The following is a 20011-nucleotide window of genomic DNA, read 5'->3' on the forward strand; positions in this document are numbered from 1 at the left end:
AGTATTGCAAACTCTATCTAAAGCAAACATCTATATAATTAGCATCAAGATAAAGAAATTAAAAATCACACAGACTCTGGAAACTATTCCTGTTTGTATTTAATGAAGGCTTGTCAAATGAAAAAGAACAGATCTTCCATCTGACTTCTAACTTCCAATATGCTTATCTTTAATAAAAATGTGTTATATAATATGTATTCCTGGCCCCCTCCTTTACCAGTGGTCACACCAGCATGCAGAATCCCTGGTAAGAACACAACCCCCCTCCCAATCCACAGGACACTAAAATTATCTCAATGCAAGCCCAGTCTAACCCCAACAGCCACCTCTCTCCTCACCATGATATGATATGGCAGCCTATAAATCAAGCATAATCCCAGTATTTTACCAGAGTCCGCACCTGCACTCAGAGCCCCAGAGACCACACAGACTGCCAGAACCCCAGAAAAGGTGGCATGGACCATAGGACATGCCAGCCACCACAATACAATAGAGGAAACATAAACCAAGAGACAAAGCACCCATCTAACAAAGACAAACTCAGAATTCAGTACCTAAACCTATAATAACCCCAAACTTAGATGTCTAGAGGCCATGATAAGAACACAATTAACAACAGCCAGGGTAATATGTCAGCACAAGAACTCAGCTATCATACTATAGTAAGCTCTGAATATTCCAACACAGATGAAGCACAAAAAGTGATCTTAAAACTAACTTTATGAAGATGATAGAGGACCAGAATATGGAAATAACTAAATCCCTTAAACAAATTGAAAAAAAAAAAAAAACAAACAAAATTAGAGGAAATGAATCCATTTCTTAGAGACAGCCAAGAAAAAACAAACAAGTAAAGAAAAAGTAAACAAAACAGCTCAAGACCTGAAAATGGAAATAGAAGCAATAAACAAAACACAAACTGAGGGGATCCTGAAAATGGAAATCTAGGTAAGCAGACAGAAACTACAGGTACAAGCATCACCAATGAATACAAAAGATGGAAGAGAGACTCTAAACCATTGAAGATGCAATAGAAGAAATTGATACATCGGTCAAAGAAAATGTTAAATCTAAAAAAATCCTGACGAAGCATGATACAGCTTTGTCTTTAGGTAGATTGATTCCCAGTTTTCTGAGAACCCACCTCATTGATTTCCAAAGTGGCTGTATAAGTTTGAATTTCCACCAGCAACAGAGGAGTCTTCCCCCTTGCTACATATCCTCTCCAACATAAACTGTCACTTGTGTTTTTGACCTTAGCCATTCTGACAGGTGTAAGATAGAATCTCAGAGGCATTTTGATTTGCATTCCCCTGATAGCTAAGGGTGTTAAACAATTCTTTGAGTGTTTCTTGGCCATTTGAAATTATTCTGTTGAGAATTCTCTGTCTAGATCTGTACCAAATTTTCAACTGGATGATTTCGTTTGTTGATATCTAGATTCTTGAGTTCTTTATATATTTTGGAAATCAGCCTTCTGTTGGATGTAGAGTTAGTGAAGATCTTTTCCCATTCTGTAGGCTGCCTAAAGAAAACCCAATCATACCAAAAGACAATTGCTCAGCTATGTTCATAGCATCTTTATTTATAATAGCCAGAACCTGGAAACAACCTAGTCCCTACACTAAGAAATGAATAAAGAAAATGTTGTACATTTACAAAATGGAGTATTACTCAGCAGCAAAAACAATGGCATCATGAAATTTGCTGGCAAGTAGATGGAGAAGATCATTCTGAGTGAGAATATAGATAGACCCAGAAAGAAAAACATGGTCTGTACTCACATATAAGTGGACATTAGCAGTTAAGTAAAGGATAACATGCTACAATCCATAGACCCAGAGAGGCCAAGTAACAGGGAGCATTCAAGGGTGGAATCCATGGATCTCCCTGGGGAGGGGAAATAAAATATATTTTGCAGGTGGATTGGGTTTGGGTATGGATGGGAACAGAAGGGATCAGACAAGTGGTGGGGAAGATGGAGAGAGAGAGAGTATTGATAGTGACAACTATAATGGAGGATGGGGGCATTTGGAGAGTGATGGAGAAAGCTAGTACAGTGGAAACATCCTGAAATCTACCACAGTGACCTTAGCAAAGTCTCCTAGTAATAGGTGATAAGGAGCAGAACTGCCCATCTTCTATAACCAGTAAAGGTTCCCAGCAGTGTGACTGGGACATCAACTCAGCCATGAATTCTTTGACTTACAATCTGTCCTGCCTGCAAGATGTGATGGAGTAATGGTGGTACAGAAATTCTGGGAGTGACCAATCAATGACTGCTCCAAATGGAGGCCCATGCCACAAGAGAGAACACACACTGGATGGCCAGAAACCAGAGACAGGATAGACCAAAGGCCTAGGATAGAACCAAACAGGACTCTGGGGTAAAAAAAAAAAAAGGTCAATGAAATGATTCTTAATGATATTCTGCTATACTCACAGACCAGTGCCTAGCTCATTTGTCATCAAAGGGGGCTGTCATCCAGCAACTTATAGGAGCAGATGCAGACACCCACAGCCAAACACTTGGAGGATGCAGGTGAATCCCACAGTAGAGGGTAGGAAGGATTGTAAGAACCAGAGTGGTTGAGTACAACTAAGAGAGCAAGGCCCACAGAACCGACTAAGCATGGCTCATAGGGGTTCACAGAGACTGAAGTGATAAACATGAACCCCATATCAGTCAGAGCTATGTCCTATGCATACTTTTAATTGTGTAGTTGGGTATTCTAGTAGGACTCCTAAAAGTAGGAGTGGAGCGTGTCTCTGACTCATTTGCCTGCTTTTAGGACCCCTTTTCTCCTACTTGATAAGAGAGTTTATGCCCAGTCTTATGTGTTTTGCTAGGCCATGTTTGGTGGATATCCCTGGGAGACCTGCTCATTTTTTGGGGGGAGGGGGTAGAAGAAGAGTGTATAGGAGGAAAGAGGAGGGAGGAGAGGGACTAGGATTAGTGGGGGAAAGAGGAAGTGATCTCAGAATGTAATGTATAAGAGAAGAGAAGAATAATAGTTAAAAAAAATAGCCTTGTTAACCATTGTACCTGTATATCTGAAATAGATGTAGGGGAGACAAGAAAGATAGCACAGCCAGTAAAGTGCTTGCTGTAAAGTTAAAAACAAACAACAACATCATCAACAACAACAAAAATATGTACTCATTCCAGTCTGGCTTCTTTTATTTAACACAGTGCTAGACAACTGTTCTTTAATTTATACTGCTATCTCCCCATGTATATTTATTTAGCAATATTTAATTGATTTTATGAAACAGTGTAAGTAATAGATTTCCATTTTCAAAATTGTCTTACCTATTTTAAAGGAATTTTTGCTGTAGAAATTCAGCATTATTTGAATCAGTGATCTTGATTTTATATTCTTGTATGATCATACATAAAGCTCAAAATCTTGAATTTAACTACTTATATACATAGGAGATCTACCCAGAAACAACTGACTAAATGTATTTTTCAGGGAGGAATGGAGATTTTATAATAAACAGAGTTATCTCCCAGGTGGTGGTGGCACATGCCTTTAATCCCAGTACTTGGGAGGCAGAGGCAGATGGATCTCTGTGAGTTCGAGGCCAGCCTGGTCTACATAGTGACAAGCACCAAAACTACACAGAGAAACCCTGTCTCGAAAAACAAAACAAAAAAATCAAAACAAAACAAAAATTTTAGCCGGGCAGTGATGGCGCATGCCTTTAATCCCAGCACCCGGGAGGCAGAGGCAGGAGGATCTTTGTGAGTTTGAGGCCAGCCTGGTCTACAGAGCGAGATCCAGGAAAGGCACAAAGCTACACAGAGAAACCCTGTCTTGAAAAACCAAAAAATAAAAAAATAAAAATAAAAATAAAATAAAAAATAAAAAACAGAGTTATAATTCTTACCCATTAACCCCAGAACCCATTTTTAAGAATCTAGAGGCATATGACAACCTGTTCTCAGGCTAGTAGCTTTGGTTGCTTCAAGGACACTAGACCAAAACAAAATCTTAAAGTCACCCTGGGCATTTTGCCATGTCTCAAGCATGTATTATTAACTCTTAATGGCCAGAGTGGCCAAGAAAAATCCTCAGGCAAAAGCTGATGCAGTTATTCAAATTCTGGCATAATATATTCTTCACATTTATATCTTTATAGAATTTGTCTATAAGTCTAATCTTAGCATTCTGTTGTTCCTTGGTCTTATGACATTATAGTGGCTCTGCATGAGCTAATTTTTACGAGAGGGAGGTCCAGGCACCTCATACTTTTATCATCTTTCCACTCCATACTTTGCTCATTAATATGTCTCTGTGCAGGGCAGAGCTATATGTTATGTAATTATCTGAGTGTGTAGTGGGGAGATGCTTGTAATCTGATTTGTGGCCAACTCCTCCAGCGCACCGAATCTTGTTGATCTTTTTAAGTTAACTTGTGTTGAATATCTTATTTCTGTGTAAGGACAGGACAGATGTTTCAAGAATGTCTCATAGTCTCATGAACAGACTTTTGGCTTTTTTTGTGTGTCACAACCTCCAAGGTTTAAGAAAGACCTTCAGGTAGATAAGGGTATCTCCCTAAAAGTGGGGAAAATAGTATGTTCAGAACTTCCTGGGGAAGCTTAGAAGCAGTATTCCAGGGAAAAGGCATAAATGATTCATAAGAATTTTTCCATCAATCCAATATCCTCATACTGTACAAATATTAAGTGCCCCAAGTATGCAACAAGTGGAGATGAAAACCAAAAGTGGCGTGGCAGCCATCATGAGGCTCAGCTTTTCTGGATCTTTGTCAAGCAGCTGTGCTGACTTTATAATTTCTGCCATTCCATCCAGATATGACTGTGCCACTTTTTAAATCACATTTTTAATTCTTGAGAATCCCATACATGTATACAATGAAATATGATCATATCTGTCCCCATTTCAACCCCTACTCTTTTTGCAACTACCAAATATTCCAATCCCCAACTTTATGGTCTTTTTGATAACCTCAGTTCAATAAGTACTGCCAATGTGCTCATGGGTATGAGACCCTCCAATAGCAGGCCAGTTTGAAAGTTTGCAGAATGAACACTGCATCCCTAACACCAGCAGGCATTTTTTTTAATTTCCATATTTCTTATAGGTCCTTTGACACATCTAGCTACAGATTCTTGGCTGCAATAATGTCCCATATAGGTTCCATAACATGGACTTTAATTTTGAACAAAATGTGGTGAATTAAACCCATAACACTAATGCCACTGCTGCATCTGTGGTAGGTGGTATTTTGCCAGTTCCATAATTACTGTAAGTCATCAGGTTCACTGGTGGGTAAGATTGGTGATTACTTTTCTTCACTGGTAGTGAGCTTCTTCTTACAGTATATAACAATTAACACAAAGACACACAACTGGTCATGATTCAGAGAAGAAGACCCTGTAGAGTATTCAGCTCTAAGTGTGTCATCTGAATCCTACCACTCTTCCCAAGGCTAAGAAATCATCTCAGAAGGTGAGCTAGAAAGACTGTAAGACTCAGAAATGATAGATGACTAAAAAGAACTGTTTTCTGGATATAGCAGGAGAGTTGTATGTGAACTAATAGATTGTGACAATACTCATGAGGTCTGTACAAGCTCAAGCCAGACAAAATCCCAGCATAGAAGGTAAAGATAACCAGAAAGCGCCACCCTAGATAAAGAACTACTGGCAATTAATAGCTGCTGGGAGAAAAAGAGTCTATTTTCTTTAAGGGTTTAACTATAGTGTGTTGACCATATTCCATGGCAAGCCCCACACCAAAAGTATTCGGACAGCAGAAAAAATATTTTGGTTTTCAAAGATAGCACAAACTTGGGTGGGTAATGAAATAGGGGTTGATCTTGGAGATGATGGAGAAGGATGTGAATATGATCAAAATACATTGCATGAAATTCTCAAAAATTACTTAAATATTATTTTAAAGAAATGAATCATGACAGAAGAACTTTATTTTGAGTCATTCCTGAGTCCGAATAAGATGGTTCAATTTCAGTTAGTGGGGAAATCATTCTTGCCCATAAGATAGCATATCTTATATTTATCTACCCTTATCTTACTGGCTCTGTATCTATTTTGTCTCCATATCTGTAATGATCTTCAAAGCAGAGACTAAGTCTAACTCATCTCTCTGTAGTAACTGGGAAAATATGGAAGTATAAAAATAAATTATGGGCTCAGCAGGTGCTTTCTGCCAATGCTGATAACATAAATTCATTCCTGGGGACACACATGATAGAAAGAGAAAACAACTTTCCAAATAGTCCTGTGAACTCTGCTTGTGTACTATGGAACATGAATGCCCTGTCCCCACATGAAACAAACAAAAACATAATAAAATAGCAGAAATCAAACATGTCAGAGCCACAGGATCATTTTTGTCATTACAATACCCCTCTTTTAGCAAGCCTTTGTACATTTGCTCTGTCAGTGACTCCCCATGACAACAGAAAATATTCCATTCCCATTTTATATTTAAGGAGTATAAAACTTAGGGACTTTGTTCAAGAATGCACAGTCAATCTAGATAAAAGCCACGATTCCCAAGGAAGGTGAACTCCAGAGTTCCTGTTTATAAGCAATCACTTATAAATGTTTTATCTGAGATTTGACTAAAATTCATAGAAAATGATAGAGCTTCTAATTGTTGGAAAGGCCAAGGAGAGTAAAGTGAGAACTCCCCTTTGGCCCCTGGACAAGAAAGAGTAAGACTATTGAGTTTAGAGACATAATTACTCACCAAACACCTAAAATATCTCAAATCGTGTGAAATTTCAGCTACTTTCTCTATGGACTAGCATTGGTTTCCGTTTCAATATTACATCTAGAGTCAAAGGTGAAGTGAAAAGAAAATAACCATTTTAGTCTGTTCAAAGTGAATATATTTCTCACAGATCATCAGATGTATGATTAAAGTGAAGAAGCATCCTCACAAAGCAAAAATGCTACATGTTTGTCATGATGGTAGTGCCTAAAGAAGTATAGCAATCACTGAGTACTCAAAAATACCCCAAAAGTTCTTAGTATATGTGCATAGCCCAGAATGATGCAAGAAAATAAGAGGAAAAGCACAAAAGACAGTGGAATGAATACATTCCAAAAAAGTGATGCATCTGACCTCATTTGGAGAAGCCTGCAGTGACTCACAATTAGTCCACAGGGAGTATGAAAGTATACTACAGTAACAATGCCAGATTGTCTTTTACAGTATGTATGCCAGATTGCTGATTTTCTCTTATTCATCATCATTGAAATTAGACATTATTGGTCTAAACGTTTTGTCATTTGTTGAGATAAATGTATTATTTCAGCTAAAGAGAGATATTCGCACAAAACTAAAATTTGCAAAAACTATAAATTAAAATTTTTATTACTACACAGTAAATTGTAGGGGAATGTCACATCAAAGAATATATTTTGCATAAAGTAACAACCAAATTTGGAAACACTTGTAAGTATAAAATGATTTATGGATATAATATTATAGTTAGTGACAAACACATACTCCAGCTTCAAGACATCATGATCCACTAATAATCTTGTATTTCAAGAGCCAGAAAACATTTAAAGTGTATCCTGATGAATATGATTGGTAAGATAGAGAGGAAACAAAGCATTTTAGAAACTGCGAGGCAGTTTCATATTGCTAAAACACAATATAGAAGAGTTGTAGTGCAGACAACATGTGACAAATAGCATGGCTGACCAGATCTAGGTGAATAGAGGTCCTGTGAAGACTGTTTATGCCAAATTAATGAGTCAGTGTTTTATTCACAGGAAAATAATGTTACAGAACTAAAGTTATTATATTTTACAAAAATAACACTAGATGAAAGATAATTGGGAATACAGTAAAGACAATCATTGGTGAAAACTGAAATTATTCTCGGAAATATCTATTTCAGAGTATAATGTAGAAAACTAAAACCTTAAGTATAAGGATGGCTATAAATAGACACATAAGAGATACAATATATTTGAATTCTTTTTAGGCAAATGAAGAAGTCTACATTTAAATTAAATTAAATTTTTTTGAGGTTAGAAAACTTGTATTCTAAATTTATAAAAGAAGAAATAATTCACCAATTGTGACGTGAAGTTAATGTGTATGAATGACTCCAAAAATTAACTCAAAAGTTAAATATTTTCCTTAAGGTAAGCATGAAAATTGATTTCAAATCAATTAAATATGATTTCCATATTAAACATAGGGAAAGAGTCTATTAAATATATCAATATCAACTTCCAAATAGAAATAATAAATTAAAATGAAGGGATTTTTTGTTATATTAAAATACACTGCTCTAAGTACCATAACTCTTACAAATATACAGGAGGCAGATAGAATTAAAGATATATATTTTACACTTTGTATCCACTTAATTAGATGAACAAAACAGCTTTCACATTATGTGCAGTTTTAGAGAATGATGTAATATAGAAACATAATGTCTCAGTAACTCAGTCCATTAGTAATAATGTGCTTGTATTTTATATTAATATATTTTCTGTCTTTCTACCCATGGAAACTATTTGAATGATTTTAGAGTTTCTTGAAAAGTGAGATATAGCCTTTCAGGACAATTAAAATGCTACCTACCCTTGCCGTTCCTTGTACATTCTATTAACTTTTTCCCACTGGAAATCCAGCTGTGACACTGCTTCCTGTAGCTTCACCCTTTCCACAGAGGTGGCACTTTGCAAGGCTGCTGTCTTCTTCTTGTGAATAACATCAATCCGACCTGAGATTTGTTTCAGATTGTCTTTTATATTCTGTAATAATGAAAAATATGTATCATAAAAAATAAATCAGCTTTCTCTAGAAAGTAAAAAAGGAGACATAGTCCTAGAAGAAATAGTTTTGCAATTCTAAATCACTGACTTTACTCATATTAATCTTTATTTCCTATAGTTGAATATGCCTAAATCAAATGAGTGAGTCATTGTCTTTATCCCAGTATAATTGATTTCACCCTACAGCTTAAAATTGCCTTCATTTGATTTAAGATATTTTGGATTTTCTATTTTCATGTCCACAGATTCACTGTCTCCTCTCTGTATCCTTATCTTATGTCAATACTAGAGTGTACTTGTTGGTGTTTTCATAAATTTCCATTTGTGCCCAAATTACTTTCCATTAGTACTTATGACTTACAATATCTTGTAAAAGATACTAATATTCAAACTCAGATTTTTATCCAAGGCATGTGCTCTGAAATCTAGACAGAACTTAATTTGTTGGCAGTATGCTGCCTCAGTAGCATCCCTTCTTGACAGGTCAGCTCTAGTTCCTGGGGGTTTGATGCTGACTTCCTGCCTCTGGAGGCTTCTTCATACATATGGTGCACATACACTCATTAAAGCACACACATACACACATAAATTAATAAAAAAAACTGATTTTAAAATCAAAACTTTAAATGCAGTTGTCCTGGTCAATCACTTGGTCAAGTGACTACCTCTCAGGAAGACAGATCTTTAAGATATGCTTAAAGAGATAGGAGAAATAATTATCTTTTTCAAGAGATAACATAGTTATCTTTCCTAGAATCCATGTTCTTCAACACAGCCACTCCATATCCACTCTAAGGTTTAGTTGTGTCTGTCTACTTTTCTCAGTCCTGATTCAGAAAGGCACAACATTTCATTTTGCTTCTCTTCTGTCTTTTTCTGTTGAATGCTGACCAGAGCCCAAGTATACTTACTCTAGAACTTTGGTCATTTTCACTCTTTCTCTAATGTTTTCTAGAAGTTTGGAGAAGGACTGATGTCTCATTTGGTCATGAAGAACGTGAAATGTGGGGTGGTAGTCAAGTAGCAGAAGCAGGAAAGGCATTATAGGCCATATGTAACATTTAGAAAAAGAGGTAACAAACAGAAGCAACTGATTTTATAAAATATAAAGAACTGTGGGAAAATGGCCTGTGGTAGAGAGCTTAGAGGCATATAATAATGGGCTTTGAATCTCAATCTGAAAACTGTGTTTAATTCAGTAGCTAAGAGTGAAGTGTGACTTTGTAAATTATGAATTATGAAAATTAAGCTGTACAACCTGGTAAGAATATAGATCATGTAAATTATAAGCAAATGTTCTAAATGGAGCTCTAAAATTAAAATGAAATCAACTTTTGCTTATAGTCTTATATATCCGCTCAAAGTTGTATAGAATATATCATGAGTGGTATGAATTCGTTTTAAGTTAGGGTTTTCTTAGTAATGATAAGCTATTCTCTTCAACTCCATATGTACCCTATGATGGGAAATTTACTTATTTGTTCAACACCTCAACTGAACTCTGAGGTAAAAGGCCATATCTGACACATGAGGTACTGACATATGAGGGAAAGGAGGGCGTGATAACACAGAAATAGCCTGTGAATTTACTCATCTTTAAAATTCACACCAAAACTCTCTTCCACAACTTTTACTTACAGAAATGGTAATCACAGAAATAAGCTGTGTTTTAATTGCATAAGAGATGGTTACATGGCTAGAGGAAGATTTTAAGAGAACACATGCAAGGTTGCATGAGGATGGATCCCTTTAGGAGTAAAGCTGGAATGAGGAGATCAGTTTGCCCAAAGATTAGTTCTGATAATATCTCATTAAAGGCACTGTTATCTCTTTCAGTAAAAATGGAATATTTAGTTGGATTTATTTGTCACGAGGTGTGTATTTATTGGCTAAAAGTTTATATTTTATAAAAACGAAGTTGACAATATAACAGAAGTTATAAAAAACATTTTAAGAGGATAGAGTGGATTTATTATCTACTATAAACCCTAAAAAAATCACTATACCCAATGTGTCTCTGACAGTCTTTGTCAGTTTCAACAGAACCTCTATGTTTGTGGCTCTGAGCCTTCAGTATGTTTAGAGATGCTGCAATAACCTGACTATGTCATGTGCCAGGAATTTACACCAACATGATTTCACTGCTGCTTCTGCAAATTTCTCTGACCTGAACAACTTGAATTCAACAGCACTTACCAGATGCAACTTCTGATTCTACAAGTCATTGATATCTTTTTCACTTAGCTATTGAGCCATCAACAAGAATCAAAAGTCTGGTAAGCTTTCTATTACTTTTTAAAAGAAAGTTGATTCTTTGAATTCACATTAGACAATTGATCACACTTGCCTATATTATGGTAGCCCAAATGCTTAAAGCACATAGCTCTAAGCACCTATAAAGGCTAAATTCAAATAAGAATAAAAGGATCTTACACACCAGCATACAAAATTATCTGGTTCTGGTTTAATGTGATGTGTAAGCTTGTATGTGTACTCCTAATCACATGAGTGCATGTGTGCAAGCAAGCACAACCACACACGATAAATACATTATCTGGGGATTTGAGCTTGAAAATTTCTTGATATAGCCTAACTTTCAGTTCTCCGGAAAATAGTATGAATGCTTAGAAGCAAGTTGTGAACTATCCTAGTCTTCAAAGGCAGTAAAACGTTCTAAAATGAGAAAAGCAGAAACTGGGACAGGGATGTCACACTACCTGGATATCAGATAATCGGTTCTTCCTGAATTCCCAGAGAAAAGTGAAAAAATTGGCTGAAGTCAAGAGAATATTTTTCAAAGTCCCTAAACATAATATCATCCCCTAGGCATGCCATACACAAAAGTTATATTAGCACCAAAGATAAAATTAACATTCTCTGGAGTTTACACTAAAATACAAATCCTCTTATAGTTTTGATAATTTTAGTTAGTCTAGAAATAAGTGATCTTTATAGTTTTTTACCCCAACCCCCCCCCAAAAAAAATGAAACCATAGTGTCTATAGTTGCTATGGTGAAGGAAAATCCCTTGGAAAATTTATGTTTTTGCTTCCTGAATAGTTTCTTACCTTATCTGAAATTATGATGACAAAATTATAAAGTACTCAGTTTTTTTTCAACACCCTTTTTAATTTTGACAGGTACTGAAAAGTTGACTCCCTCATTTCCAGATTATAAATGATGTATGTTTTTAAGTCACTCTACTTGTAAGTGAAGATTTTAAAAATAAAATGTAAAAGGAAAATCAAATTTCTAGAAGGTACTTGTTCATGAATTAAATAATCCACATGTTTAATAATTAATATTGTGAACTATTAGACATTGTTTCAAGTCTGTTTCACAGTATTATATAAGTTCAACAATACTCTAATGAATATATTATGAAGATATAAAAATATACAGTGAAATAAATTTTATAGAAAGAAGACAAAATACAGGTAATAAAGTAAAAAATTTGAATTTATGTGCCACTCTGCTGTGGTTATCTGTTAAACCACATTTAACAGAATCATTAATGGCATGGACATAATAATATAGGCCTTGATTTTGAGGTATGTAATACTTTAAAAATGAATATTTCAGAAAAAATACATTTCAAAGAACTGTACACAGATATTATAAGACTGAAGTACATTGCTTAGTCAAGCTTATGGAATATGCATCCTTGTAGGCTAAAAAGGGAGATAAACAGGAGATTGCAGATACTATATCTATTAACCTAAACAACGAATTTATTTGCCAGCAAATTATGTTAAAAACAAAGGTCTCCAGCAACTCTTCATTTAACCATTTTATGTTCTTTCTGACAATAGGTGGATCTCTATAGTTTAGTATTTCTGCCACTTAATGTATAGTAACACTAATTTTCTTTCTGTAAGAGTGTTTGACTAGAGTGTCTGCTTCTTCCACACTGTATGGCAAAGTTATTCATATGAATGTAAGAGGATACTATGGAAACATAACCAAAAGCAGGGGATAATAGCACCTGTTACATTGAACTTACTCTTGATTCTGATGAAAAAATCTTTAAAACAAATTGCCTGAATATTTAAATGATTTTTCCTTACCTACAGCACAGTTTTCTACCTGGAATATCATGAAATATCCTAGTATTTCTTACATTTTAAGTAATCTAATTTCTGTTCCCCTTTCCCCATAGTCATGAAAATAAATGGCCAGCTCCCTGATCCAAAATATGAAATGTAGTTTAGCCAACAATGAAGCTTCAGCACTCAATTAATAAAAGGCTATTGCCGAAAATTCATAGGCATCTTCATTCTTTTGTTTTCTACTATCAATTAGACTGTAAAACACATTTCTGAGGTATTTATTATCATATGAAGATTTTAAAAGAGCCAATTGTATATAAAACATAAATCTAATTACTAAAGTTTGCTTTTAACAATAAAATATTTACTTATAAAAATTTTAGTTCTCGCCGGGCGTTGGTGGCTCACGCCTTTAATCCCAGCACCCGGGAGGCAGAGGCAGGCGGATCTCTGTGAGTTCGAGGCCAGCCTGGGCTACCAAGTGAGCTCCAGGAAAGGCGCAAAGCTACACAGAGAAACCCTGTCTCGGAAAACCAAAAAAAAAAAAAAAAAAAAAAAATTAGTTCTCTTACTCAGAAAAAGGTATATTTTAAAATGCAATGTAAAGTTACAGATATATGAAGACATACATTAAAATTTAAGCAAATATGAAATTGTTATTTCAGTATTTCTTATCCTAAATGTGACTTACATATTTTAAAGATTCAGGTCTAAATGGGGCTAGAGATGTAGCTCAGTGTTAGTTAGGATGCTGGGATACAATGTCCAAAGTACTGGATTTAAACCTCTGTACTTATGTAAGTATATTGAACTTGATGTTTTAAAAAATGCTGAAATTGCTTTCCAGTTTTCCTTAGTTTTCATTTCTCTGAATGTTTCATAGCAATAGCAACTAATGCCAAGAAGCATGTGTAATTCACTTTTTTCACGAATTTAAAGAAAAATGTATTTCTTTTTATTTCATTTGTATGGGTGTTTTGTCTGCATGTATATTTGTGAAAATTGTGTGTGCAGTACCTGTAAAAAGCAGAAAATGTTGGTATATTCTCAAAACTAAAGTCCCAGACAGTTGTTAACCACCATGTGGGAGCTGGGAATACAAACCTGGTCTTCTGGAAGAATGATTAGTGCTCTTAATCGCAGAGCCACATCTCAAGCACCTTCATGGATTTTTTTCTTGGCTTTTAGAGACAGGGTTTCTCTGGGTATCCCTGGCTGTCCTGGAACTGGCTCTGTAGACCAGGCTGTCCTTGAACTTAGAGATCCCCCTGCCTCTGCCTCGCTATAGCTGGGATTGAAGGCATGTGCCACGCCTGCCTTGCCGATGGGATTTTTTAAACACCTGTTTATAAAATCTGTGTACTCCCCTGTTGTTTTGTTCCCAGCACTTTTATCTGCTAAAGTCACCTATGAGGAAATGTTAGTCAATTCTATTATTTATGTATCACTTAAACACATGGCATATTGAGGTAGTAAAATAAGAAAAGGAGTAGGGAAGAACCCAAACCAGTAAAATATATCTATCACTAATGAGCACCAACAGGAGAGGTGTCCTTCATGTAGAACAAGTAACTCGCTAATGTTTTAACTATGCTTCAGTAACTCTGATTAAAATAGGGAGAGATTTCCGTCTATGAATTGATAGAAATTCAGCAATAGCGGTACTATGTTATCTTACAGAATTCCTCCCTCAACCAATTAGAGCATTTAACTAGCTAGCCAGAAACATATGTCTGGAAAAACCACTTCAAAATCTATTGAACAGAAAGAATTGTACAAAGGTAGAGTCTTTAAATTAGCTTGGAGAAACAGGAGAAACCCTTTCATCCCTTTATTTTTTTCTTGTCTCCATTCAACTCTAACATTTTAAAGTTTTGCCTCACAAAATCCATCAATAATAATAAGATTTGTAGTAATTTTAAATCAATCTTTTAGAGACAAAAAAATCACTGAGTCCTCAGTTTTTATCCATGTGTTTCCATAAAAACACTTCAGTTTTTGAGAGGATAATTTTTTACTATTCCTCCAACTTACCTTTCTAATATACAACTTTTAAAATATCTTTACTAATGTTTTTAACCAGAAGAACATTTTTTGTATCAAAAGTTTGTCTAATACAGCAGTTAAGTATAGACTTTAAAGAAGGCTTATCTGTGGGTATAAGGATAAGCCTCTACACTACACTTAGAAATTATATTGGCTTCTGAAGTTGAGAATGGGTGGGGGCACAGGAGGAGAATTTGATGCAAATTCAGTATTCATGAATGAAATTCTCAAAAAAATAAATTATATGAAATAGAATGGAGATTTAAGTGTAAGAAAACAAGCAGGATAAGTCTCACAATACTATTTAATGACTGACTACATTACATGGGCAAATTACCTAACTGCTAGAAATCTTGGCTTCTCTATGATAATATGAATGTAATAGCAGTGACTTCCCCATGAGGTTATTGTGATGAACAAATGAGTTATTAGAACTAAATTGTTTAGAACATTATTCTTTTGAAAACAACATTTAAGCTGTTAATATTGTTCAAAGCCTATGGTCTCCAAAGCTTAATGCAAGTATTCTTCCTTGATGCAGCGTATTCTTAGGTTCTATTTTTACATTGCTTTGTATTAAGTTAACATTTAAAACTTATAATGTACATTTGATGTTAGATTATCTCCTTGCCCTTTATTACTTTCTAAATTGTGTGTTGAACATTGACATGTATAATTAATCATGTCACAAATTACTTAAACATAAAGGTCATATAGTGTTTTTCTCTTGGCTTTTAGAATGATAAGCACAGTCCTTATAGCAACTAATATTAATATAAATAATATATAAATTTAAACTTATTATACATAATAAATGGATTATAAATCTGTAAAATATAAATAAATAGATTTGTAGACAAAATAAAAATGTTGAACTTGTTTATGAAAATCCATTTAGGATGGAATTATATCTTAAAGTGTTCTTTAGCTGTTGAAGATAACCATCATGATTGTCGAGGATACTGTGATCTGGTCAGGTATCTCTTGGCTTCTTTACTTTACTTCTCTTGATTATTTCACCTTTAAAAAGGAAGTGGTGGCAAGAAAGCATGTCTGCATGTTCTGCCAAATTTTCCCTAAGGTTTCTCCACAGTTCCTCACGTACCTAAGAGGTAAACAAAGCCTTTCATTCTGAATTCTATTTGCTCATGTCTCCCAGATGCCATAGAACGTCAAGGACAAAATGATACTGTAAAAACAGGAACATTATTACTCAAAGTGTTCTGCAAGCTAAATGTTTCTAGTTCAAACAAATGAAAAACAATTCCACTGTCTGTGATAGGTACGTTTGTGATTAAGCTGTACATATTGTCTAAATTATTTTGTAGAAAATTCTGACAGGAACACATGACAAAGGAGACGTGTGTGGGAGCAAATGTTTTTCTTTTACTTGCAAGATGGACATATGGAAAACTATGTTTCCAAAAGATTAGCAGCAGACTATGCTTTAAAAATCTTGCATAACTGACCAAATTGGGACAGGTAGATTTTATGGAGAAAAAGTGTAAAGCAAAAATATGTGCAAGGAAAACAGGCAAAACAAAACAAAAAAATCTCTGGTCATAGCAAAGTGATGGAAACAAAAAACAAGGGGAGAATATTTTCTGTCCTCTGCTCACTTTATATGTTTATTACATTTAAATATGTGATCATGATTGTCTTGTTATTGTTATTAAAATTGATAATCTGTTATGAATGACCAAGAAAATTCAAATATATTTAGCATACAATCTAAAATGTTATCAAAGCTACACAAAATATTTGACACTAAATTGCAATAAATGAATGTTTTCAAAGAGAGTAAGTAGATTTGGTGAAATTATATCCATGGCCATACATTATGATGAAAATAAAAATATTTTACATTCTAAGCGATGAGAAGTTTTGCTGGACCTCACAGGCAGGGTCATGTAAGATATAAGACTGCTATCCTACTGTGTACTCAGACTGTTTGTTTAAGCTGCCTCTAAAAGAAGACTCTAACAATTAACATTATTTGCCTAGGATTTCCCATGTAATCATCTTTTACAATATAAGTTAATGCATAGCTCTAATCTTAATTTATTTACTCTTCCATATCCAGACCCACAAAAATGTAAGTGTATCATTTGCAGCAAAAACAGATGTTGAAAGCAATCTTCTAAAATTTACCATGAACGCTGAAAGCATCCATTTAGAGATATTGATTGATGTTTGTAGCACTATTTGTTGTCTGGATCAGGTGGAGACAGTGACTTAATCCTTTGTAAAACTATATTAAAGATTTCTGTAAAGTATACCTCATTCCCTCTTCAAGTGGCACTTTCTATGTTGTTCACTCAAGGGCAAAGCCCATTGACAGGGACAGATCCACACAAACAGATCCACACACAATCACAGAACAGGCACAGATAAAGCTACCGGGACAGATTCACAAGACACTACAGACAGGCATAGATTCAAAGTCATGCACAGACAGACCACCGAAGACACAGGGAGAGTAAAGTAGAGAGTTCAAATCTGGACTCATTCTTCATAAATGACTCCAAAGGGAAGTGCTTTTATTTCTTTCCTTCATGCTACACTGACGCATTTTGGTGACTTGCACTTAGTCACCCAATATGTTTAACCCACAGATAAAACAATTGTCTAAATAATTCATGATATCAAGATCTAAGAGATATATTTAAATGTTTCACACAGAAAACAAACAAATAAAACCACTCTTCCATATAATTGTTCTAAATCTATGTGCATAAATTAAAAAAAATTAAAACCTCCCAAGGGGGAAAAAGTGAGAGAATGAAAGCAAGAGTTAATGTGTGAAACAGAGAAAAGTTAAGAAAGCAAAAAGTTCTTGGGAAAGCACCTTTATTGTATTGCCTAAGGCTTGACCAGTAAAATGTGGGAATTGAGAGTACTTGGTGCTCATATCTTATTTTAGGGGGTAAAGTCCTTGTTTTTTTTGTAAAATATGCTTTGACTTTCAGAAATAATCATACTTGTGGAAAGTAACTGTACTCGAGTAACTAAATAAAATAACCACATTTTGAACACATTGACTGACATAATGACACTTCATAAGGCTCAGTTGGATACTATTGGTGGTGTTAGCATATTTATGCTTAGAGATGAAAGCAGGGAAAACTCCACAAACTAAAATTTCAGTTTCATAAAGAAAAAATATAAAAATCAAATAACAAAGTGAAAAGTCAAACCTCCAAAGGGGAAGAAAGGGAAAATCATACTGATGAAATAAATCATTCTTTAACAAGATAATCATTATGCTTAGGTAAGTCATGGGTCTAAGCTCATGATTTGAAAAATGTGTTTCCCATTCCAACAATAAAGTTGGGAAAATGAATTCAAATCCTAGCATGGAGAGGGGAGGTGTATGGGAAGTCTCAACCTAGCTGAAAAACAGTTGGTGCTGGGAGTCAGTTTTCACTAAGAATGTGCTGCTGCCTGTTGGGAAAGCCTTCATCCATGACAGATGGAAGCAGATGCAGAGACATAAGGTCAAACAATGGGCCTTGTTCAGGGAGTCCAGCTGAGGAGAGGGTAGAGGGATTGTAGGAAACAAAGGGATCAGGAACATAGCAGGAAAACCCACAGAGACCACTAGCCTGGCTCATGGGAACTCACAGAGTCTGAACCAACAACTGGGGTACCTGCATGGAACTGACCTAGGCCCTCTGCATATATGTGGCAATTGTGTAACTTGGTCTACTTGTGGGATTCCAGGCAATGGGAGCAGGGGCTGTCTCTGATGCTTTGCCTGACTCTTGGGAACCTATTCCTCATGCTGGACTGCCTTGCTCAGCCTGAATACAGGAGGAGGTGCTTGGTAAGACCAAGCAGCTTGAAATGCCATGCTTTGCTGAATCCCATGGGAGTCCTGCCCCTTTCTGAGCGAATATGGAGGAGGGGTGGATGGAGGGAATGTGGGGAAGGAGGGGGAGGGAGTGGAAAGAGAGGAGGGAGGGAAAGCTGCTGTCAGGATGTAAAATTAATAAATAGAGTTAAAAAGAATGTGGTGCCAGGTGGGTCAGCCATGCTTCATTAGAAAGCCATATTCAAGAGTATATGGGCAGCACAGATTGTGATTGTGTGTGTGTGTGTGTGTGTGTGTGTGTGTGTGTGTAGGGGACCACAAGTTGGATGAAGAGATAAAGAGAATATATCTTTAAGGGGTTGTGAAAAGAGGATGAATATAAATAAGACATACTGTAGGAAATTCTCAAAGAACCAATACAAAAATGAAAGAAGGTTGGACAAAGCACAGGGACAAATAGCCAAACGAATGGAAACACATGAACTATGAACCAATGGCTGATGGGCCCCCAACTGGATCAGGCCCTCTGAATAGGTGAGACAGTTGATGGGCTTGATCTGTTTGGGAGGCATCTAGGCAGTGGTACCGGGTCCTGTGCTCATTGCATGAGTTGGCTGTTTGAAACCTGGGGCTTATGCAGGGACACTTGGCTCAGTCTGGGAGGAGGGGACTGGACCTGCCTGGACTGAGTCTACCAGGTCGATCTCAGTCCTCAGGGGAGTCTGGAGGAGGTGGGGATGGGGGGTGGGCTGGGGGGAAGGGGAGGGGGGAGAACAAGGGAATCCGTGGCTGATATGTAGAATTAAATTATTTTGTAAAATAAAATATAATAATAAAAAAGAAAAAAATGAAACAAAAAACCGGAAATTAAATAAAAAAATAAAGTTGCATCCTCTTCTTATTAAACACTACACTTGATCCTACTTTAAGTCATACGATTCATTTACTACAAAATAAATGTTTTGAGGTTGTGGGGTGTTTTTAGGACAAAAAAATAGAACAAAATGTTATATATCACTGAGTAACACAATATAGAAATTTAACTAAAGTCCATGTAATTCTTTAAAAGATGCTTATTTGCTTAACACCTTTATCCTATATATATCCTCTTCTACCACAAAGTAAATGCCTGGATGCATCAGATTTCCATTCAAGAGAAGTACACTGAGTATATAATAAGTGCTGGTTACTGCTCTCAGAGATGCAGAGGCACTAGTGAAGAAGAAAATTATATAATTTCCTATACTTGTTAGTGGGAAATATGAATGGATATTCATCATCACTCGTGAGAGGTCAATA

The 20011-nt window shown here is 35.6% G+C and overlaps 1 protein-coding gene across 11 annotated transcripts in view; it reads right to left on the reverse strand.

Annotated features, from left to right (window-relative positions):
* Dmd (dystrophin) overlaps window positions 1–20011 on the reverse strand; it is a 2251111-nt gene that overhangs the window by 1160678 nt on the left and 1070422 nt on the right. For all 11 annotated transcript variants that reach the window (XM_076562037.1, XM_076562042.1, XM_076562041.1 and 8 more), the window contains one exon: window positions 8610–8782. In XM_076562037.1, coding sequence (XP_076418152.1) covers window positions 8610–8782 — 173 coding nt within the window. The remainder of the gene's footprint in view (window positions 1–8609; window positions 8783–20011) is intronic.

The sequence above is a fragment of the Peromyscus maniculatus genome, chromosome X, assembly GCF_049852395.1.
Source record: "Peromyscus maniculatus bairdii isolate BWxNUB_F1_BW_parent chromosome X, HU_Pman_BW_mat_3.1, whole genome shotgun sequence".
Lineage (NCBI taxonomy): Eukaryota > Metazoa > Chordata > Mammalia > Rodentia > Cricetidae > Peromyscus > Peromyscus maniculatus.